The sequence below is a fragment of the Salarias fasciatus genome, chromosome 23, assembly GCF_902148845.1.
Source record: "Salarias fasciatus chromosome 23, fSalaFa1.1, whole genome shotgun sequence".
Taxonomy (NCBI): Eukaryota; Metazoa; Chordata; class Actinopteri; order Blenniiformes; family Blenniidae; genus Salarias; species Salarias fasciatus.
Genome location: NC_043766.1, coordinates 12,820,034 through 12,845,041, shown reverse-complemented (window position 1 = coordinate 12,845,041; position 25,008 = coordinate 12,820,034). Strand labels below are relative to the sequence as shown.

Below are 25,008 nucleotides of genomic sequence, written 5' to 3'. Positions count from 1 at the left end.
CGTCACAATAAGTCAACACAACCCACAGCTGGTTGATCTCACACTTTATTTTTGCAGGATAAGAAACAAAATGGGTGTGATGTGTTAAATAAGGAGCTTTTTAATCAAGTAATTTTTAATTCTATTGCACATTTTTGCTAATAAATTACCTGAAAAACAATGCTTGTCCAATGTGCAATTAAGAAAACACAATAGTAAAAGGGCATCAAACTGAAATGTGTTCATCCCCTTTTGACAGAGCTGGGCTTTATGTTCACAGACACGTGAACATCATTGTTTGTTTACATGGCCTTCACCCACAAGTAAATACATACCAATGTCACCAACACCCTGCTGCTGCTCAGAACTGAACTGAGGCCAAACCATCAATGAATCTCAAACAATGGTAACTAAAAAAACACAGACAAGCAAAACAAACAAAACAAAACTGCCAGTCACCAACCTGTGATTTGAGGCATTAATGAAGTGCTACACATTCATCTGGTCCAAAATATTATTAGGAAAATATCAGAAACTCTGTTTCTTAAGATAATATACATGTTCAAATATTGAAAACCACCTCCAGCTGTTCAATGTGATTCAAACAAATGATAATATAACATTTATGAACATAAATTTCTAACAATGAATACCACCTCAGGTATAAAAATGAAGTATCCCTGCTCATCTGTTTTTATTCTCAAAACAAACAAATAACTGTTTAAGTGATTCTTGTTGAATACGACATACTATAAAACATCAACTGTTCCATAGTTTCTGAATGGTAGATGATATGTGCAAGCAGGTCAACAGACTTTATGAACATCCTTCAACCCACATGTCAGTCACATAAGAAAGTTGTCAAACTTTGACATTTCAACTTCAAACTGCAATTAAATAATGAAAAATCAATATTCATCCTTTTCCCCCCCATGTTTTAACCCAAATATATATCAAATATATCATCACTATTAGAACTTAGGTGCCGTATTTGTTCATATATAATGAACTACTATTTTTTTTAACTGTTGAAAAATACAGTATAACTTAAAATGGAGACACAAAATTGATCACAAATCGCATCACCAACTGACCCTCCTGAATATGAAGTGAGAGGTTTGAGGGGCATAAAAGGTAACGTACCAATGTCAAACTGAAATATAAAAAAAGCTGTGTTGGAACTGTTAAATATGCCATTTATATAACTTCCATCACAATCTTTTTTTTTGGTTTGTTTTTTTCACCTAATCCCATTTTATCATAAATTATTACAAAATAATGCCAAATTTCTGAAAAGAGTCGTCACCGAGGTAAGTTTTACTAAACTTAAATCAGCTGTCATCGTGAAGTCTATGGTAGAAATTGTGTAAACAGTCAATGTTCCAAACGTAGCAAAAACATGTCCAACAAAGAAAATGCCACAGATATGGATGAATCTGAGGAACTTCAACATTTTCTCAATAAACACAGGCACGCGCACACATGCTCCCCTTTTAGAACCTGGAGAAAGAAACGCAGCTTAAGTCGTCTCAATGTAGCCTACAACTAAACAAATATAATTTATGGAACATAAGGGTTAACTGTATGCTTTTATTTCAGTTGTAGGATCGCTTATTTCAAAGCATCTGTGAAGACGAGCAGAGCTGATGCTGCAGTTAGTGCTACGTGGTGAAGGTGAGCGCGTTGGCCTGGATGCAGCAGTTCAGGGCGTCCTGTAGATCCATCAGCTGCCTCCCTCCGAGCTGGAGCTTCTCCCTGTCAACACAACAAAAGATCAATCTAGGACCGGAGGGGGAGAACAACAGAAGGAGCACAACTGTATATAGACTTAAAGCAGTCTGAAGTTCGCTTAAGGCTCTGTCAACACAGACTCTTTGTTAAATATTATCCTGCTGGTGGAAATATTTCAACTAAACAAGCACCACAGGCAAGTCAAACTAAATGTAGTCTCAAACTGAAAGGTTTTTTTTTTCCTTCAAAAAGATAAAAACTAGGTACAGTTGAATTAGAAATTGTACATCTATATGCACCTAATATGTTGCAGATCACAGGAATTAAATTAGTCAATATCCACTGAGGCAGAAAGGGGATGTACCATTCTCCAGTGCACGGGGGGGGGGGGGGGGGGGGGTTCCATGATGTGTCTGACACAAAGTGCAGCAGTGTAAAGACAATGTCCACACATGGACAGAAATGTGGTTTGACACTAAGCACCTTTTAACTATTTCCTTGATAACTGCTGTTTGCTCTGCACTCTCCAGAAAAATGGTAGAAAAAAAAGTGGTATGCAGTAAAACACATGTTGGAGGGTTTAAACAAATGTCAAAGTCATTGCTCCTAAGGGCAATTTAGGCTCAGCAATTAACCTCATCTGCATGTTTTTGGACCGAGGAGGAAACCGGAGTACCCGGAACAAACCCGCGCACACACGGGGAGACAAAGTGCACTGTTATTCTGGAGAAGAAATCCTCACAGCACTAATACAGTTTTTGTTTTCTCAAGTGTTTGTATTTACCACAAACTATAGCATTATCACAACATCTAATGTATGGGACAAAATCATGCTGTCTTAGTGGGAGTTTATAACGTAATTGCACCATATTTTGTGGATGAGCCCAGACTTTTCCACACAGATGTGTTAACTGCACTTATGTGCAGAATATATTCAGCAGACATTCACAGAAAACAAAAGAGCCTCTGTCTAAACGGCAGCCTGGTTTTCAATGGCTGCTATTTATGCAAACCCTGCTGAACTATATTTTTCTCTCAAAACCACCACATACATTCTGACAGATACAAATGCACAGGAACAAATTTAAACAAAAGCCTTCAGTGTCAGCACAAACTGCCAACCGTCACCACTCCACCCCCCTCCACCCCCACCACACCATTTTCCAAACCCCAAACTTAACCCTGGGAGTAACCACAAATTAATCTAAAAACAAGGTTTTCTTTTTCCACAGGAACCCCCACAAAATTCGACTGAAATGTAATAACTATTTTTTTTTTCTATTACGACTTGCATATCACTGTCAGAAAGAGAAGTTCCTATACTGTTAAAGTGCGTACAGATTTAAACCACACTCCAGTAAAACACACATCAACAGACACACACACACACACAAATTAGAACTGGTGTTGATTTGGCAACAGCTGCTTAGCAGTGGAGACACTGAGGGAGCTTGTTGCTTGTTTGTTTCCTCTGCTTTGTTTCCACTGAATTGTTACGTAACAGCAGGAAGAAGCGAGGGAGAAGAATCTGCTTGTTGTCGATGCTGCTTGTTTTCACCCGACATCTATCCATCCACTTCCTGTTCCCCAGTCGGGCACACAGCTGCGTGTTTTTAATACTTGTGGAGACGGCGAGTTGCATCACTCAGTGTTCTTTCATGCCGGGTTCAGGCTCTTTTCAGGATGTGTTGGTCTGTCACAACTGACCTGTTTTTACATTCCTACCCTGTGCACAGAGGGACTCTGAACCTCTTTCCTGTCAAACTCGGGACTCGGTAGAGCAACATGCTCATCACGTCACGGAGCAACAAACTCTTGTGTGAAGATTCAAACTAGTCACAAAGTCGGTGACGCACTTGAGTCGTGCCCTGAATGACACCAGACTGACGGTGTGTACACAAAGAGTTAGGGCTGGCGCGCAGCTTGGTTACATAACAGCCTACATATGTTTGACAGGTAATTAATGACTTTCCCCAGAGAACCCTAACGATTTGCATTCGTCTAAATATCGGGTCACATGAAGTGGACGGATGACATAATTGATCACCGCTCTCCACCGGCCAATCATGCCATTAGCTTTAAGAGGCGGCTGAGCAAAAATGTTGCTGCAGGCATGGCATCATGTGAAGCAAATAATGGAAAAACATGTGCAGGAGGGATATTATCTACTGAGGAAGAGAAAGTATGAGGAAGCAGAGGAATCCCAGGTGACCTGTGAGCAGTCAGACAACATCAAGGCCACAGAGTCAGAGGTGGAGGAAGCCAGAAGTCAGAAGGCAGTGCAACCTGCACACTTCTCATGGTGAAAAAGTTAGTCAGTATCATCCAGTCAATGATCACGTCAAACTTTGCACGGAAATACTACTGTGAGGAGGAGGCTTTGCTTGAACGCCAAAGGCTTTAGTCAGTCCGCTTTTCTCCTTTAAAAAAAAAAAAAAAAAAAAACATCTGGAGGCAAAACACTGACCATTAAGAGTGTGCTGACTGGGTCGTGACAGAACGCCAGATAATTCTGTGTTTGCACAAAAACACTTTGTTTTTTAAAAGCTTTGAGATATTACCACAGAATCAAAAATTAAAGAAAATAGTTCATATGACTTCCCCTCCAGTGAGTGGCTAGTTTAGTGTCAGTTTGTCTTATGATTGGATGAGAAAGATCCGTTTTTCCACATGTAATGCAGTATTTTCATCAGTTCAGCTTTGGAATACAATGAACAGAAACTCAACAAATGTACGGCCTCTGGCTTTCTTTCATTAGATAACATGTCCTCTCCTCTGGATTTATAAAATAGTGGAGTCATGCTTACCACTAATCATTCTATTTCACTGAGTTACATAAAATTTTCTGTTAATATGACATCTAAAACTGCCAAAACGAGTGAGTACTAAATATAATCAGCTCGTGTTTCAGACAAGTGACTCAGTCAGTGAATTATGCAGGAGCTGATATGCAAGTTAAACATTGAAGCCAACGTGAACCCACATTCACATATATAAAATATAAGAGACAAGTCATCAGAACTACCTTGGAAGCTTCCTCACCGACTGTCCCATGTGAAAATAGCCCAGGAGCAGTAAAAACCACAAACTCGCATAAATAAACTGATTTTGTTATTTATAAAAACAAGGACGCCGATGTTTTGAAACAGCCTCTGGGAAATCACAAACAATTAGAGAGGCACAGATAGTTTTTCCACACTGATGGATAACACTGTTTGGAGTGTGTGTTTTCAGAATTTCTTGCACCCAAAAGTAATCTAGCAGAAGAAAAGGCTTCATGGAGCCAAGAGCCATCACTAAAAGAGGGCAATATGACTTGTGTTTTGTACTTTTCGCACTCACTGTTTGGAAAAAAAAAAAAAAAAAAAAAAACTGAATCACGGCCATCAGACAGGAACCTCTGTAAAAATACACCTTAAATCTGTCTCTGTTCACCCTGTATGCATACATATAGAAATCACAATATTTGAATATTAAAACCTGACTGTTGAAGAAATAATTCATGTCAATTATTTTCCTACATAGGAGATGACACAGACCATCAGTACAATACGCTCTTAGGTAACTGTTTTAAGAATGGTAAGTCATGGAGAAAACATTTATCTAACTGAATGCAGCCTGCTCATGACGAACATGCTCTTATATAACACATGACATCATGCCGCCGGTGTAGAAATCAAATATTTAACAACACACAGATAATGCACTCACTAAGTAAAAGGCCTGGATTACTTCACAGCCTATGTAACAGATAAAAAATTTACACTCACAACAGAGTCCGCTTAACAGAGCCTGTCAGTGGCAACCTGCTGTAACAAGAGATGGATTGTGCGACTGATAAGAGCTCGCAAAGCTTTCCTGCAAGTGGCAAAGCAGATGATGCCTTTAATACCACATAAGCCATCACTTTCAGTATAGCTGCAAATTATTACTCCATGCAACTAAGTGACTCTTTGGAAAACATTAAGAGGGGGGTCAATAATGTCTGGAAATGAATAACCGAGTAAGTACATTTAGCTGTGGCTTGTTTCCATGGCAGCTGCTGAGTTCAACCTGCAGGCATGTATGTGGCGGCAGTTTATCGTCAGAGCTGTACAATAATGCTACAATGGCCTCATTTGTGTTGTGTGTCACTGCGAGTGTGCAGTCTTCTGCTGCTTTCTCAGGGATTGAGCATCAAGCTATTTTTCTTCATGACATAAAGATAAACAAAAGGAGGAGTTAGAAAAAAAAATACTATTTTTACTGAAAAAACGTGTGCTACTTTTTGAGCATCAAAAATTGTGGATCTAAAGACTTACCAGTACTTTTTGTTGCTGCTATATATACAGATTTTCTGTAATACACGAAAGCATTGTCTATTATAGTGCAGAATGAATTAATTTTCAGAATAGTTCAAGCATCCCAGCATGTCTCCACTGAGTTTGCAACCACTAAAATCCTGAAATTAGTGAAGTAACAATATAAAGATACAACATAATTCTAATAAAAAAGCCTTAATGCAGTGGACTGAATATGCAAAATATAAGTGGAAGTTGCCATAACACATTTAACAACAGACAGACAGACAATTATTTATGCAAAATTCACTTTTTGTATGTTTTTACCTTGTGATATAGTTATGTACGCATCAAAAACGCACTCAATTGCCGTATTTTGTATCTCCGATTACGGAGATAAACTTTAACCATCGTCGGAAAGCAACAATCAACCAAGAGCAAGAGTCTGAAGGGTCTGCGCTTGGTGAGTTTCTAACAGAAAAAGAAGTTTTCACGTGTCATTGCGTGTAGAGAAGCTAGAGCTAAAGAGCTAAAGCTAACCCTCAGAGACGCTAACGCATGACGTATTTGTTTTGAAGCTCCGATTGGTTGAAGTACGCTGTCAAAGTTCACAGGGGGAGAGGCGGGATTTTTAGTGAACCAGAGCATTTTCTCTTCTGAGTTTCAGAATTAGCCCAAGAAAGTCTTTTATTTCACACAAAATTACTTTTCCTTAGCGCTAAAAATAAACTATTACCATGTTAATGCCTATAATAGGGTTTGTAGTATAATAGTAATCAGCCAACACCAAGCTTCAGCTCATTCAACAGCAAAACTGTAGCCAAAAGGCTCTAAGATGAATCCAACACTGGCCATCTATGGCTCCATATGGTAAAATGGCAATTTTATTTAACAAAGGGCATCAAATGGTGAGTTCCTGGTCTCAATTTATTAAGTTACGCAGCAGAGAAATCACACTGTCACTAGAGTAACAGGGTGAGTTCTGCCCTCGCAGGGGGGTGCAAGTTTATAAACACTGTCTGCCAGGTACACTTCCACAGGCCTTGACTGCACCCAACCTAGACTGGACACAGGAAGACTCCCACGAGTGCCCACACCTGCTAAGCTAAGATTATCAGGATAAGAAAATTCTAGACAAAGCATTCGCGGTTTCTCACACATTTCAGTGTGTGAGAGCTACGGTTATTTATAACAACTAAATCTAAGCACGACAAATCAATTAAACATGCACTCATGAGAAATTTCCATCACAACGTTCTTGAGTCAAAGGAAGGCAGGGTTTTTTGGCACAACTACAGCATCTTTATAGGCTTAGGCACAAATTTGTGTGAACCCTACAAATTCCAGACAGGGAGAAACAGCAAGGGGCCTACACAAACTCAAGAGCACGATCAAAGGTGTATGCCGTCAAAGAGGTGCAACGCAATATAGGTCTATGTTCTCAATGCTGCGATAGGTTGTCCACTACTCCAGACAAGACGGAATTTAAGGATGGACAGACCAGACATTGTAACCTAGCATTTGACAAGGTGGCAGCGTCACCAGGAGAAACCTGGGCAGACACTGACAAAAAAAGAAAGTTCTGATGGAAAGATGACAGCTGCAACAACAAATCTCAGTGGATGGGACAGACCAAGGCTCATAGTTCTGAAACAGAAGAAGTCAAATCGCAAACTGCTGCACATAACAACAACAGCACACAGAGTCTCTCAGAAGGCAGAGAATGTCACATTGAGGAACTCAAAGAAACTGCTCAACAAATATGAAACAGCTGATGACTGGGCTCAGAGGTGTCCTGCATAGGTTGAAATCAGAAGCAAGATTTATTTCCTAAGAAAACTATTTAAAACAAATTAATAAAGATACTCATACACTATCATGCTGTAATACTCAAAGCGGGCACATCAGACCAAGGATAATCGCAGGTGAAGGAAATCTTGTGAAAAGTGAAGTAAATGACAGAGAGGTCACTTGATTCAGCACTTCAGGTATCACTTCACCAAGCTGCCCACAAATCCTCACACAACTACCACCAGCGCCTCGAGAAGCAACACATCTCACCTGAGATGTCATCCTGGCCAAGTTCATGAAGACTCCCTATACTTTATATATTTTTTTTGTTTTTTTTTTGGGGGGGGGGGGGATCAATCTCTGTGATTCAAATAAAGACTGCCAATATAAATCTTCCAGTCAAGTTCAGCTTGAGAACAAAAACCAGTGTTGAGAACCCCCAATGAAAACAATAAATTCTCATCCTGCAAGACAATGTTTGATTATATATTGTTACCTTACAACAGTATAAGCAGATCATTTAAGTACAAAGAACTATAACATCCCTTGGAACAAACATGCTAATCATGTTTAGAAATGTCGGCATGGACACAGTCATTGTAAAGTCACTGCTGGGGACATCATTGAGAAGGCGTTCTATGACACAGACTTGTCCAGGCAAGTTGCTTCAATGAGCGTGACCCTCCTGAGACGTGGTAAGTAGTTGCTAAGTACCTCTATCACTTGAGCACACGTACAATCAAGTCAACACATATCTTTGCACCACAGAGGTTATGGTGTCCTCTCTCTGTACTGCAGGATCTTTGACAGTGGAACTGGATGTCTGTAATCTGTGCCTCTTTCCCCCATCCGCGCTGTATCAGAGCGTTAGCTTGCTGTCTGATGTCAACTTGTTTGCAGTGCATTTGTTCTCTGTCCCCGTCTTATTCTTCAATTTGTTACTATCCCTGCAGGCTCACTCAGTGTAGCAGACAGCCACCATATTTTAGTCCACTTTTCCTGAGGTTTCTTCCAAGGCAGTTATATCTCTCCAATGGTGCATATATGTATGTTCATGGGTTTTTCTCGAGTGAAATGCCATGAGATTAACTATGACGTAACAGGTGGATATATCAATAAAATTTAATTTAATTCGACAGTAGAACAATGAGCAGCGAAACATGTTCATTATAGCAAGCTTTTGTTGTCTGTCACTGTTATATGTTTCCATGTTTTCCTACCTGTACTCTGGTTGTAAGAAACAATCAAGAAGATGTTTGGTTGTCACGCTGGAATTCCCCCCAGCAATCTGAAAGACAGGATATGAAAAATTAAATGACACCATGAGACGATGAAATGAAAAAGTCAAATTAACTTTGAGCAGACTTATAACCATACCAACCTTGTAGGAATGGATGATACTGAGCAGGATCTGAACTTCTTCCATATCGGGGTTCAAGGACAGCACACTAGAGATGACAGTTGACAGAAAAGACAGTTTGTCAGGAAATATTTATCTGACTACGTAAGTGCTTGAAGTTACTAGTAAGAAAATGAAAGCATTTGTTTGTTTCATAATTCCTAAAACTGTCAAGAATTTGGGATACACCAATACCAGTATCGGGTATTGAGTTCGATAGTCCACAGAATACTCGTACTTGGGAAAAGCCTTCCGATAAAACCCGGAGAGTGCTATGTGGCTTCATGCGTCAGCAACATCGCCCTCAGGTGAGCATGTCAAGCTATTTGGCTCTTCAAAATTAATGAGAATGAAAATCTTAAGGCAAACTGTTAACTCCAATCTACCAACATATCAAGAGATACTTCGTAAATTACCAAGATCTCTACTCTTCGACCGAAGACATGCTTGGTGGGTTTAATGGCTTATCTAAATTATTCTTAAGTAACAGATTATGTTAGCGGACTGACAACTCATCAAAACCAGCTTTGAGAAAATGCTTTGCCTCCCATATAAAATTGTTTAATTTTTATAACATAATATTTCTAATGGCTGTTGGGATATAAAAGTTACAAAAAGCATCTATTTGCTTTTAATATCTTTACCTTGAAATATCTGGACTTTTTTTTTTTAATTTACATATAGGCCACAGTAGCAATAGCAGTTACACTAAAGAACATTTTATAATGGTACAAAATAGACTGCAACACACACAGGCAAATGAATGTTTTTCAAGCTTATTATCACAATCTTTGCATACACATTATACATATTACAGAAGGCAGACAAAAACCATACCACAATCACAATACTCAACATCATTGCATGTTCGCCCAATAATGAAACCGTAGCACACGTACGAACACACCGCCTCTAATAGCATTACTGGGAGCTGCACTCAAGGAGTGTGTATTGTGTGGACACAAAGACAGCCACATAGATAGAGGTAAAGAATGAAGGGCAGAAATTTGTAATTTGAGCAGAGTCTTGAATTATCCATGTGCATTGTCCACAGAATGAGAAAAATGAGTGAGACGAGACAAGGAGCGATAGTCAGAGTGAGTCATGGCTCAGCTCAAACACATGAAAATGAGTCTGACCGTCTCCTAGGCAACGGCACTTGAGAAACCCTATGTGCACAGATGAGTGGAGAGGTGTAAAAACACACACATGAAGCTAGAAAGAGAAAGAGAAAATGTAACATTGCAGTAACCTAACATTAACAAATAACATTTGATTAGTGTCACATTTCTGAAGCTATTAGATTATTCATGTACATAGCATAGAGCAATATATATAATTTTAGATAATGACAGTTATTTGATAAATATCTAGGGATAAATCAGAAAATACACATCTGGGTTTGTCACAATACTTGAATGTCTTCAGTCTTCTACATCCCGTCTGGCCTCATGTTGATGGATAGAGTGCCTTACGTGGCAGACACCCTCGTGTGTGTGAATGGCTGAATGTGACTGACAATGCAAAATGCTCTGGGGCTGCTCAAGCAGCTGAAAAGCACTATGTAAGTTAAATGCATTTACAGTATGTAAAGCTCTGTGAGCACCACTGTAGAGCAGTGGCGGCTTGCAGCCAGAAGCTTCCTGGTTTGCACGATAGGGTTACCACTGTTGACCCCAGAGACCCCTTAATTTTCTGCTCTTGGTTTCTTTCAGGCAGCCAACCAGTGCATGAGGACTGACCTTGGGCCAAACCTTTAAATAACACCACTAAACGCAGCTCTCAACTCACAGCACTACAGCACACTTCTTTTCTGTTTGTTTTAATTATGATTAATCATGTCCACATTGATGAATTTGCATACAACAATAACTACACCAGCTACAGATATAGGTCACAGAGGCTTATGTGTGTTTTTTAAACCTAAATATGCTAAAACAAAAACCAAAAAAATAATCATAATAATAATCTTCCCCGTATTCGTCTGTTTCCCTGCATTTTTTTGCATTGAGCCAGTTGTAAGAATGCCACTCTGAAAAATGCCCAACTAAATCTTAAATAAGGCACGAGTTGAGATTCAATAAATATATAAATAAATAAATAAGCTCAAGAAAAAAAGGGCTGTAATTCCCTTGTCATGAAAATCCTTCAAGAAGATATTTCTCATGCTCTTGTTTAGTCATCTCATGGTCTGTGCATAAAACAGTCAAAAACCAATCGAGCTAAAACGTATTTATTTTGTTACATCAGATTCTTAGTCCAATAGAATGGCGTGTAAATTGATGATTTTGCTAGTTATATAGGGGCTTCAGCAATTCTCCATTAAATGAAAATGCATCTGCAGTGTTGTGAAATCTCCTTTGCGACCATGGCACAGTTAAGAGTTTGAAAGGGGTGCCATAACACTGCACCTTCTACATGAAATCATAAACATAATGATACATTGATTATATGCCAAGAAATCAAAAACATACAGGTGACATGGTACATGTACAGGTAGCAAGAGTGGGTATGCTTGATACCATGAAGCATGTGGTGAACTAGAACTACACTAGTCGTGTGTGAAGTGGAAACCTTTACATGCCTTCAAGATTTAAGAGGTAATAAAAAACAAAGGAGGCATATTTATAGCTTTGGTCATTTGTGAGGCCTCCTGTGCTGTAACTCATACAACATGATCACTTCTAACTACAGAAAAAGAGATCTGTAATACCATGGCCCAAAAAGCTGTATTTGATAGCTGAGACTACATATCCCCAGGATTGTTGTGTATGAAACGAAGCACTGCGTAGGAGTGGTTAAGAGCTAAATGAACACTCAGCACAGGAAACAAAATCAGTCAGCCAACATACTATTGCAAACAATATGACCACTTGAAAAATGTGTGGCTTGGTGTAGTATTCCACATGAGGTGAGCCAATTCAAATAAATATCAAATAAAATTCTGAATTTCAAGCTCCACATGGGGAAATACCAAAGTGCACACACGTATGCACAAAAACAAAAGAGAATAATCATAAAAAAGCCATTTCCAGGAAGGTATAATGATCAAATAAAAGGGTGAGTGATTTAGTAAACCTCCTGTGTAGTAGGGGCGCAGGTGGTGACGTGGATCAACTGAGCACACACAGCTACTTGCCCTCAAAGAGCCTCAAATGTCACATGAATCCCTTTCAGGATTTGAACTGTGCAGTGACTCTGACAAAAGAAAGAGTGTGTGTGATGTTGAAATGCAGTCTGTCTGTTGGAGAAAGACTGAAATGTGGTACCACTATGTTAAAAAGAGGCATACTGTGAATATTAACTTGATATTGGGCATGTTTATAGACATTTTTTCGCAGGTCAAATAAAACCATATTAATCAAATCAAATTTCACTTTAACTTTTTTTTTTGTCAGAAAGGCCAATTGTTAACTACTTTTAACTCATCCTGCAATCATATGAGCCGAAACTGAACAATGGCAAAAAGGCTTAAAGAACATGAAGGAAAACTGGTGCAGTAAGTTGGAGCAGAGGATAAACTGGAATTAAATGATCTGAACTTATAACAACAAGCAGGTATTGTGTCTACAGTGGGTGACAGAAGTCCTTCTGGTATAACCTTTTCACTGTTTTGAGAAACGACTACCACAGTGTAGCACCCAACACTGCATCAAGGTCATCCAGATTACAGTCTGACCAACATCACGTGCCAAACAGGAGCTGAGAGAATGAGGGCAAAGAACACCCCTGATCCTATGTAGGAAATAGGAAGGAGATGGCAGGCCAAAAACACTCCAAGGACATGTCAAAAGAGGCTACAAGCACAGACTCGGTTTTGAAACCACAACCATAAGGTATGAGGGAAACAAAGTCGGAGTTTAAATGAGGACACACTGTGTCAATGATGGGGAGAGACAGCAAGTTATGAGGAACTGTGGAGGGAAGCGCAGCAGAGTGGTAAACTGACACAACAATGAATCTAATGCCATCAGTTTGTTGTATAAGGGCGTACACTTCTGAGAATTGAAAAGAAGTGTTGCTTCAAGCTGAGACTGAATTAATATCTTTTCAAAAATTAAATTCAGTGACGCGTCAATGTTATGTTTAAACTGACTCTTGTTATAGGTTTTGTAGACAGATTGACCCCCAATGCAGACTTCAGGGGCAAACTCAAAAGAGACACTTTGATAACAGGAAAAACAAAATACACAGATGAGGGAGACATGACAGAGCAGCACAAAACCAACTAACAAATCACAAATGACCGAGGGTAATCAGAGAGGAGCAGGAGAAAGGACAGAACATGAGACGGAGCAAACAGAGACCAAACAGCCGGGGTGTGTAAATTCAGACTTCAGGAAACATGAGGGAAAACCAAAACATGAATAGAGGGCAAACCACAAGACAAAAACAAAACTCCAGTGAGCTGAGTCAGCTGACATACCTGCTGAAGCCTTGGAGCAGCTGTGAGACCATGGTGGATAGTTTGTGCAAACAGACCAGAGCGTCCTGCGGCGGCATGCAGCCTCCTGCTGGCTGAACGCTCTGCATGGTGCGAGTGTCAAAGCCCAAAGCTTTGAACACCTCCATGCTGAAATGTGATGGGAAAAAAAAAAAAAATCTCAGAGGTCAGTGGAAAAGAAAAATAACAAAATGCTGCTAGCTATGTTCTGGAATATCACTTAATGTAGCTGTCTACTGTCATTTTTATTAAGAAATAATGTAAGATTTGATCTGCTGTAGAACCACAAATCTAACAAGCCTTCATTAAAAGTCCCTGTCACACACACCTTGTCTGAACCACGATGGTCCAGATACTGTCAAACATTGCCCACACCTCCTGGTGGGAGACCTGAGGACTCGAAGACTGTTTCACTTCTTTCTCTTCGTTGTCGTCACGACCAACACCACCATCATCATCAGTCATAACAACATCAAAATTAGATGATTCTCCTTCCACCGACTGATCAGTTTCCTGAACAAATAAAAAAAAACAATCCAAAAACGTAAAGTAAATATGATGTCCAAAGCAACACCAAGTTAACTGTATTTTTAAGGATTCAAGCTCTGCGTATGTGCTCTCAGTCTGAACAAAAATACAAAACAAAAGCAGGAAGATGACAATCAATTCAGACAGTGCAGGGATCAAGTTTTCAGAGTATCAAAAATGAAAATCTGAACATTTGGAGAATCAAATGCACAAATATTGCAATTGTGTTCCAGCTTACCTGACGGTGTAGCTTTGTGGAAATCTTGTCCATTACAGACAACACTTGTGGAACCTGGTTCGACCGGTCCTTTAACAGTTCCACAAGGTCCCGCGCTTCTTCAAGGACTTTTACTGTCGTGATGTGGTCCTCATCGTTACCTGTCACAGACAGACAGTTGATGAACTAACGGAATGCCACACAGAAAACACTTACCCACATGTGGCATAAAGACAAAGATAACATAACTGTAGATATTAGCTATTAACTCATGCAAAACCCAATACGTCATTTTAAAAGATTACAACAGGATGGATTATCGTTGTTTCATCAGAAAATGTGAAGGGGGGGGGAACTTTTCTTGCTAAAAATAAATGACTCATTGGAATTTAAGCAGGTTCTGTTCTGTCAGTATAACTTCAGAAGAAGTTAAGATTAAAACTGAGCAGTGGGACAAAAAACATGTTACCTTTAATTTGTTGAGAGGTTGTGTTCCCTAAATCTTATGTTAAACTGTTTTGAGATGTTAAAAATAGATGCATGACTTATGGAGAAACATGCATGGTGACAAATCTGAGGGGACAGAGCACTTGTGCATCCATGAGGAATACGTTAACCAAATCAGTTCTTCTAGAACTGAATTTTGGCTTTTTTTTTTTTTTTTTGTGTCCTCACAACTATAGGCACTAGTGACTGCACACACACACACAGACAGCCCGTTTAGGGGAGGCTTGAGAACGGCATGCAGTACTTTTCCACTGCTAGATTTCTTTTTTGTATCACATACAGTTTATTCCTCCTCCTCCTCCTCCTCCTCCTCATCCACCTCATCCTCCTCTCCCCACCCCCACAGAGCAAAGCTGCATGGTACCAACAATTACAGAATCATGTACACAGACAAAAAACATACTAAACTGCATTGTTTAAACTATTAACATTCTTACGGGGATTAACATTTATTGTGCCACTGGTGCTGTGGTCACCCCCACACCTCTGGACACAGAGCTGAGCTGAGAGGCTGACACACACTCAAGCAATCAACTCTGTAAGCATTAAGGATGTGGAGCCAGCAGTGGCATCCAGACCAAGAGCTGCAGTAGACAACTCAGCATCTTCCTGACACACATTCGAGTCGCCCACTTTAGCAGATGACCTGATTCCGAATGTAGTTCTGTAGGGTTCTAGCGCAGTGCAGGGCAGACCACGTCATATCCCCTGAGTGTGAAGCGTTTTATCAGAGGGATGACTCAGTATCCTAAAACAAGAGTCTGCCGAGGGATAAAAGCCTTTCTGAAAAATGATTGGGAGTTTTTGTACATTGGTGATTACAGCAATGTGGATTTTTTGACATCCTGCCTTCACCGATTGTTAGCCAAGATCAACTCCAGCATCCCAAGAGCCTGAATCCATAAACACTGAAGGCACTGGGTTGAATTTGCAGTTCACTGAACATGTGACATTGCTCAGTTTGGCCACTTAGCATCTTCCAGTGATAGTGTTTTGTTTTGTTTTGTTTTTATCTGCAGCTAATATTCATAGAAAGAAATTGGCCATGTGGAAATCAGCATCAGTGGTAATGATGTGCAGAGAAATAACATCAAATTCTCCTCAATTCCAACAACAGTGGCCAAGATTGCAAAAAAAACAAAAAAAAAACAAAAAACAAAACAAACAAAAAAAAAACTTTAGCATGAGGTTCACTTTTGCAGGCTTGATGTGCAGACAAATCAAAATGGTCCAAGGACAAACAGGATTTTGGGCAATTTGAAACTGCTGAGAATGTAACCACTGTAACCTGCAAATAATTAAACGCACTGTTGCCGACATAAGAGAGCTATATAACTAAATCAAATAAAAGTCATTATTAACACAGGAAGTTTCTCTCTTCCTTACCTGAGCTGAAGAAGTTGATGAGGTTCACAACAGTTTGCAGAGACGACTCTGGGAGAAGGTACCGAAAGACAGCAATCCAGTGCTTTCTGAAACACTTCAGGACATCCAGAAGAGTCCAGGGTGGTTTTCGACAAACTATCTGTAATTTGTAATAGACAGTAAGTGAAAAGAAGAACATGATGCATCTAGATATGTTCATGTATTGTTCTCATAATACATGTGAATTAACAACTTAAATCTAGGAAATGTTGAAGTACATTTTGCATGCTTCACTTCATTGTTTTCTGGTTGCACATAATAAAGAAATAAAACACTCAAATGTCTTTGCAATTAAAAAACATTCTGAAAAATGTAATTTCAATTATTAGAAATTTCAAAACAAAAGTTTCACCTCTGTCCAGAGGTTGTCATAAATGGACTTCATCTCAGCCTCTAAGACATCAGACAGGACTTCACGCAGACAGTCTTCCAGTTCAGAAATGCATCGACTGAGGTCCCATGCTGTCCCGTCCTTATCAGCTTTACAGAGTGGTGTGTTGTCTGTAGATATAAACATAGACTGTTTAGCACTTTGTGTCGTTTAATTTTTTCTGAATATGAAAAGTGCTGTAGAAATAAAGTTTGAAAGTTGATTTTGAAAGTAGACAAAAACGTTCGTGTAATATCAAGTACCTAAAGTGCTTGCTTCCTTTAATACATGAGGTTGGAATTCACACAACAGAAAATATAAAAGCATTTTTACCAGAAATTACATCTCTGAAACAAAACACATGTAGTGTGTATTTGCGATTTATCACTTCTGACCTGTTGTGCTCTGTTCTGTTGAACTCCTCTAGATTCATAGCGATATAAAATTAAAAGCAATGCAATTGAGAAGCAAAAATGGAAGGATTGACAAGGTTCGCATACAGTATACCTGTTAATGGACCTTGTATTATCTCGTCTCACCTTTTTTTAAAAATCCAGCAGAAAAGCCTCCACTCTCCTGAACATTTGGATGGACTTTTGAGCAGCTCCCTTTCAGCAAAGATGATGAGACTTCAGATTTAACATAAGGTGGCATGAGACCTTGAACACGATGCTGTTTATGAACACCATGGTGGGATCTCTCCGCCTCGGTCTTCAAATCATTCTTGGTGAGAGCCTTCACTCCACTCAGAAGGGCTTTACTGCACAGATTCTTATCATTACTGAAAGAAAAACATGAACGTATGGGTTTAAATATGAGGCCGTAAAACCATAACTATCATTAATACAGGGTGCAACCTTCCACAATTAAAGCTCTGAAAACCTAAACCTGTGTTTTGTGCCACACTTTATATTTAGCAGCAATCAATTTTTAACAATCGATGGCAGTCACTGGAAATGGTAGCATTAGGAAATTTAGGTCAACAGGCCCAGGAACTTGAAATAATATGACAGCAACAGCAAATGTAAGTCAAAAAATGGTGAACTAAACAAAAAATTCCATGCTCAGCATATCTATTCTTTGCCAACAGCTGTCGAGCCTTCTCTTTCTCTCATCCCAACTGGAACTATCTGGCTGGACCCACTCACAGTCACATGCATGTGCATTATTAGCAGAGGACACACACTCTGCAGCAGCAGCAGTATACTGTTGGGGGGAGGGGGAACTCACGTGCAGAGGATGAGAGCACTCTCTGGGTACAGACTCCGGTATTGCAGACAGCACTGCAACACTCTGTCATCATTATTTTCAGCATTCAGACCATCTGGGACAAAAACAACAGGGAGAGAGACAGAAGGACAGGACATGAAGAGGCATTTGGACAAACAAGTCCTCAGAAGAAGCAAGGGACATGATTACTTAATGACACACAATGTCTATGGTTAATGTGTTACACAGTGCGATAGAGCAAAATACAAGTTTTTCTTCTGTCAAAACAAGGAAGAACAGCCAAAACATAAAGTAAACAACTTACTGCTACTGTTAATAAAAAAGTAAATTATTACAGATATGAAAATGGAGAGGTAAGCTGCCCTTGAGATGCACACAATATAAGCCACAATGGTGATGATGAAGAATTCTTGTGCCACCTAGTTTCCATGCAGGGAACAGTCAAGTACTAAGTACTTGATTCAAAGACTGGCCGTAACCTCGTACAGCTTTCGCTATAGGCCAGTGTGTCCAATTATGGTCCTTGAGGGCAACAGTTCTGCATGTTCCAGAAGTCTACCAGCTTCAACACACCTGACGGTAACGAATGGCTCATTAAAGGGGCTTTATGCAAAGCTTTCTGATGACACCCGCATCGGATTCAGGTGAGATTTAAGAGGGAGACGTTTATAACATGCAATACGGTGGTGCTCCATGGCCGAGATTGGACATCACTGCTGTAAAGAAGCCTAAGCATAAAAACTAAGGAAATTTGAGTTTATTGAATTATTTCTTTGTTGTACCAATGCTTTTTACATGTATAACTTATCCCACTATAAAATGTGATTGCTCTAATTTCAAATCTGTGAAATGAGCAGTACAGCTGATCATGTAGATGACATCCATGAAAAATATACCAGATCTTCTATGCCAGTCCCAAGCAGTTTTTCTTTGTGTTGTTTGGTAGAGTGCACAATTGAAGTCTAACGATAAAACACAAATTAGCTATAATACAATAAGCATCCAATAAGCCTTTCCAACCAACAAACAGGAACCTCTGGATGAAGTAATACACTCCTCCCTCCTCTCCAATGGCTGTAGGTAGTCTTGGATAAATCCTGCTCTGTGAGGAATTGTGCTTTTTTATATGTGTATATAAATTTCACTTTGAAATGTGGAGATATGAAATTGCCACAGGTTGTATAAATTCATTCTAATATCTCCCTGCGCTGAGAATGTCAACATTGAGGACAAGCTTCATGTTTCCCTCATGCAGAAAGCACCCAATAAACAGCAGCTGGCTTCATCAGAAGCTCAAAATAAAAGTTAATATCAAAAGCAAAGAAAGCCGTTTGGCATTGGAAGAGAATATCTGGCAACATACTCAGCTCTGTTGCCCATTTCATGAATCTATATTCCTTATAAATGAGATATCATACAAAAGTGTAATCAGATGACCCATTCCTATACAATTTTTTTACAAAGAGCATTGTCACAACAAAGTACCTACAATCTACAAATCGCAAATTTCCCGATTATCTTTCCATTGTACAATAACTGTAGAATGATAACTCTCTTTGTAGACTATCACACTAATGGCACTGTGATTTAACGCACACATTTTATGTGCTCCAGTGCAACCAAACGTGACATTTATTTTAACCAGCTAAATACTCGCAGTGGTAGCGCAGAATGCATGCCTGGTGGTGGACCTTTTCCACTATTGGCCGGCACCTGGTCAGGGCCTGTCCTGTGCTGGGCTGACGCCTTCTCGTGGGCTCACTTGCTTCTCCTCCCATCCTGGCTGGAGCGCTTGGGTGGTGCCAGTTGTTCCCCTTCCAGACGTTTGTACTCATGGTGCCCTGGTGGCTGGGTTGGTATATGTAGCATGGTGGCTCGAGGGCTCCGGCATTCCGCAGTAGTAGCTGGAATACCTGGTTCCACTATCCTGGTTCCCTTGCATGTCTGGTGCTCCCAGGCAAGCTTCACCTGGCTGGGCTGATTTTATTTGGACACCTTTACAGGAACTGATGGATCCCACCAGAAGGAGATGTGTCATTCTTCTGCATCCTTCAGGTTGCTAATGTCCACGGTTGTTGAGGTCTTGCTTCCATTCTCTTGCTAGATCACTCTCTACTGGGACCCCCCCTCGCACGTCTTGTTAATACTCTTATTTTGTCATGTCCTGCTTCTCCCCTTTCCTCAACTTTCCTCATGTCGACTGGTTTTATGTTAGTGGATGTGCGTCTGCAGGTACCTATTCACACATCCTTGTAAGTAGTTTTTTTCTTTTCTAGAGTATATATACACTCCTCTTCTGTCCCTCTCCTCTCTGTACTCCATTCTTTTGTCCTCGCACTAGTACACACACATTTGTCACTTTGCATCAGGAACAAAATGCACCGTCAATGATCACTCTTTGCTCTGAGGTCAAATTTCAAGAGGATGTGAAAACTGACATTTCAAAGAATAAAAAGAAGAAATCTAAATTCTCTAAATATATTTAAATAATATTTTCATAAAAATCTATTAAAAGATTCATGGGCAGTTTAAGTCAGGCATTGACTTCCTGCTATGTCGTGTTTTCTCCCCTTGATTGTCATCTCTAATTTTCTTTAAATCAACACTCACTCCTTTCAGCAGCCTGCTGCATAGACTGCCCCCAGATGTGAGGTTTCCGGCTCCTCAGGGAGTCGAAAATGAAGGAGATGGCTGGAATTGCCAGATGAGCCACAGAACCTGACAGACCTCTTCCCTTTTTGAGAGAGTCCAGCTCTTGAAGTACCACCCAGGGTATCAGGATGCAAGGAAATCCTAGGGCTAAGGGCACAGTAAGCAGAAATACAGAGGGCTCTGATGAACCAGACTTGATGTGAGAAACAATAAATTCCAAGCAAAAACAAAAACAAACAAAAAATTGACTGATGACTACAAAAGAGGTCTATAATATCACATACCTTTTAGGCCCTTAGAACTGATCTTTTTCACATAATCCAGATGACTGAGGAGAATGTTGGTGTCCAAGACAAGGATTAGGTCTTGCTGAGGTTGTTTGTCTGCAAATACAAGTTTACAGTTAGTTAAATTATTAAACCTGAAGTGTTTAGCTGCAAAGTAAAATAGAATATCTCCACAGTCATCTCAAAATGCTTTTCACCATTTATGAAAAGGAGTACATAAAGAAGATATACTGAGTGAAATACCTGCAAAAACTCGAGAAAAAAAAAAAAGCTTACATTGTGTGTTTGTAGACCCTTCTTCGGGAGGATCTATATCCATGCAAGTGAGTTCCCCATAGCTCTCCAAGACGTTCACTTCGAGTCTCCTCTCTGAGCGAGCTAGATAAAGCTGTTCAACTACATGCATCTAAATCACAAAATAATGCATTGAAACACAGTGTTATTGATACTGAAAACCAAAAGAAGAAATAAGTTAACTGTTACTGCTTTACCAAAAACTATATGTGTTCTTCATAAAACCATTGTGAAACACTTTTTTTCCAAAGAAAATGTTTTATGCTTTCCATTACCTGGTCATCACACATGTCCGTGTTGGTATCGACTGCAGATTGGACACCGGAGAATGAGGCTGGTCTTCTATCATGTCTTTCAAATGAACAATGAGGGGTAGCATCCACACAGCTTTGCACTTGTTCCACAGTTTCTTCATTAGAGTCAATTACTACAACCTCAGAGTCTGTAAGTTTAGTGTCATGTTTGAGATTTGTGTTTGTAGAAACACCACAATCGTTCTCATCTATTGTTTCTACTGACTTCTGAGGGATCTTTTTTGGTATCTTAAAATGGAGAGGTGCAGGCATGAGAGAACAGATTTGTTTCTGGGTAGACAATGAATCAGATTTCTTTTGTTGATCTGATTCAACAATGCCTGAGACTGAAGTGTGCTTCTTCAATCGCTCTGAGGCAGTGTGCTTTTCAACAACAGGCGGTATCTTTGTTGAAAAGTAGGAGGCATGTTTTCTATCTGTGCGGGAACTTTTCTTGTCCTCTGGAAACTTTGTGTGATGCCTTCCACAATTCTTTTTAATCAAGTCCTCTCTATTCTGCTGTGCAGCATCCTCTGAAGAAGTAGAGGAAGAGCCTTTTGTCTTGATAGCACTGGTGTAATTTCCAGTCCATAACGGCTCCACAGCATTGCATTTCGTCTTCTTTGCTTGCTGCCTCTGTTCTTCCTGCTCAGCAGGATCAAAACTACAAGTGCCTTTCTGCTTTTGTGATGTGGATGGGTTGTGCCTAGAGGAGTCTTTTTTTGATCTGGCTTTAGAAGTTTTCATTGATGGGGGGCCAGAACATGCATGTTTAGTGTACATGACTTTTGGAGGAGTTTGTTCCGTGGTCTTATGTCCTTTGATCGTTTTTTCATTTTTTGAAAGCCATTTTTCAGCTTTACTGGAGTAGACAGGTGCACAGTCACCTCTTGATTCTGTGTAGCATATTCCTTCATCAGCAGCACTCTGCTTAGTTACTTTTTTTTTTGTTTTTTGCTTTTTGACCTGGCGAGGACTTTGGGAATCAGAAGAAGCTGCCTTTTCTCTTTTATCTGAACTGCAGGTTAAAGGGAACAAAAAGGGAAAAGAAAAATCCAAAACATTAAATAACAGATTCAGAGTTTATAAAACAAGCATGAATAAGATATTGTTAAGAAGAGTCATATCTCCTCTTTCTAACCTCTCTTGGCTGTTTCCAACACACTTCTTCCGGACACTTTTGTGACTGCTGATAACATCTTGCCCTGGCAATACCTGAAACATATAAATTAAATGAAGCCTTGGTAAAATCAGTAAATGTACCACACATGGAATAGTTTAAACACATGACATTTTTGACGTGAGAAGATTAACTACCAAAAATTTAACTGAAACTTATCAAGCAGAGTTTCTGCTTCTACTGAAGTGTTTCAACTTTCACTTTATGCTGGCACTGAACACAAACACTTCAGGCTGGATATTGTAATACTGCCATTTTTTAAGCATGAGTGTTTGGTAAGTAAGTGCGGGCTCAAACCACAGGAGAAATTCTCTGCAGCTTTTTGTTATAACAATAAATTCTAATACATGAAATTGCTTGTGTGACGCTTTACGCTCAACGTATCTTCAATAACAGTTAAAAAAACATCGTAACTTCTCCTCACCTCCCCATCTTCTTCACTTGAGGATGACAATCGTCTCCGGTGCTTTCTCTTTTTTGACATGACCCTGTTGAAGTAAATTTGAAAAGTTCAGCATGTAGTTTGTTCAAGTCAACAAATGAATTATTTCCAGTAAGATCCGCATCTTCTCCGTTTGGTCTTCAGATCAATAACACCCAATATTTCACTATTTAGCCGATTAAAAACAATTCACTGACGATAGGGGCTCAATCGATGTTCAATAAGTTTGAAAACTGTCACCTCAGGCAAATTCTCATAACTAGACACACATTATAAACACAGCCCGTTTTCAACTCATACTATAGTGTCCTACTTTACTTATGTGAAGTGTGAAGGACAGGAATAGATATACAACACAAGTCTGAAATTACATGTAGCCATTAGCTCATTGAAGCTAGCCCATTAAAAACAAGTAGCAGCACCGCGTAGCTACACGCAAGCTGTCTTCAATGTGGTATAAAGTTAACGCGTACCGAAATACAGTGAATTAAGGTGGCTGTACTCACAAACGTATGTTTTTTAACAGCTAAATTAAAACCCCAGCACCGATGGCTATCAAAACATCGAGCGAACTTCCTGTGTTTCTTCTTCTACAGCGTCGTCCTCTTCTTTTTCTTCTTCTTCTTCTTCTCTTTCGGCTGGCCACCATCTCGGGGCATTACCGCCACCAACTGGGCTGGAGTGTTAAGACAGGTCAGATGGAAGCTCTCTGCCTTAGATAAGGTTTTGCTGCGCACCTAAATGCGACTATACAACTCAGTTTCCGGAAAAAATCCAAATAGAGCTCTTTGTTTTTCCCTAGAAGAATCTGCCAGCAGCATCTCTATTTTTAACAGACTTTTTTTCTTTTGCTATAGCAGCACTAAGTATTGCTCTTTCCTTTTCATATTGCTCACATTGTAGCAGCATATGCTCAACCGTCTCTGGCCGATCACAATACATACATGTTCCAGTTTGATGCTTTCCTATTTTAGCAAGAGAGTAATTTCAACCTGGATGGCCAATTCTCATTCTTGACAATATTATTTCTTCTCTGCTTTTTCCATTTGTTATTCTTTTCATTGCAACTTTCTTCTGTATGTTATACAAATGTTGTCCAGTGTCACTAATATCCCAGCATTCCTGCCACAGCTCTAGTACTTTTGCATTGATGAGTGATTTTCCTTCTGCTCAACCCAGCGGTACCTGAATGCTCTCTATTTCTGATCTAAGTGTTTGCTTTGCCAGAATATTGGCTTCGTTCGTTCGGCTATGTAAGTGGCGTGAGCGGCGGAGGAACAGTGAGCACCAAGGGATGAGTCGAAGTTGAGTGGTCCACTTCTTTTGTATTTTCTTGTGCAAAAATCAACAATAAAGTGCAGAAGTGCAAAAAGGTGCATTGAAGGATTTCTGGAGTCAGGCTTCACCACAATCACAGTCTCTCTGCTGAGTGTCTTTTGGGCCCTTAAATACACCCAGCTTAATAGGGTAAAACCATAAAAACTCCAGGAGGTATAAAACATAATATCAGATCTCTAAAACTATGTTAAAATCCTCCACTACAAACTCATAAGATTAACCTAACAAAAACAAAACCCATACTTAAGAAGAAACCAAACTAACAACCCAAATAAATACATGAAATCCTAAACCATATCTAAAATCCGTGAAACCACCCCCCACCCATTTCCACTCTTGGTCCAGCCCAGAACTTTCTTTAGTGGTGTCTGTCCCGGGGAATCTTTTGCCCGGACACCACTCCTGGACACAAGAGCAGAAAGGTGAGTTAAAATCACACACACACTTCACTACATTCACACACCCAACACCTTCTCCACACTCACTGCATGCATGCCAACACCTAAAAGAAAAGCTAATTAAAAACAGGCACATATATTGCACATTCCCCAATCTTGATTTGTCATTTGTCTTGCAGGTCCGCCGCCACGGCCGACCAGACCCACAGACAAACATCCTTAA

The 25,008-nt window shown here is 39.8% G+C and overlaps 1 protein-coding gene across 2 annotated transcripts; it reads right to left on the bottom strand.

The window, feature by feature from the left end:
* Positions 1 to 27: 27 nt before the first annotated feature.
* Positions 28 to 23,657, bottom strand: swt1 (SWT1 RNA endoribonuclease homolog). 2 transcript variants are annotated; one of them, XM_030083725.1, is made up of 17 exons: positions 23,556 to 23,657; positions 23,032 to 23,095; positions 22,569 to 22,642; positions 21,410 to 22,445; positions 21,117 to 21,246; positions 20,838 to 20,936; positions 20,512 to 20,700; positions 17,902 to 17,995; positions 17,211 to 17,452; positions 16,654 to 16,802; positions 16,263 to 16,401; positions 14,391 to 14,530; positions 13,953 to 14,137; positions 13,607 to 13,753; positions 9,163 to 9,229; positions 9,002 to 9,069; positions 28 to 1,734 (listed from the first exon to the last, which is right to left on the bottom strand). In XM_030083725.1, exons 2-17 carry the CDS (start codon positions 23,089 to 23,091, stop codon positions 1,641 to 1,643), a joined length of 2,913 nt encoding a protein of 970 aa, XP_029939585.1. In that variant the 5' UTR covers positions 23,092 to 23,095; positions 23,556 to 23,657; the 3' UTR covers positions 28 to 1,640. The 2 variants fall into 2 exon arrangements, with proteins under 2 accessions (XP_029939585.1, XP_029939586.1); XM_030083726.1 differs by having other exon boundaries at positions 23,523 to 23,615.
* Between the last annotated feature and the right edge of the window lie 1,351 nt (positions 23,658 to 25,008).

Coding starts and splice junctions, on each gene's coding strand:
- swt1 (XM_030083725.1), bottom strand. CDS start 23,091: ATGTCAAAAAAGAGAAAGCACCGGAGACGATTGTCATCCTCAAGTGAA. Junction 16,803..17,210: donor TGCTGGATTTTTAAAAAAAG/GTGAGACGAGAT, acceptor TTATATCTACAG/ACAACACACCACTCTGTAAA. Junction 9,070..9,162: donor GTATCATCCATTCCTACAAG/GTTGGTATGGTT, acceptor CCTGTCTTTCAG/ATTGCTGGGGGGAATTCCAG.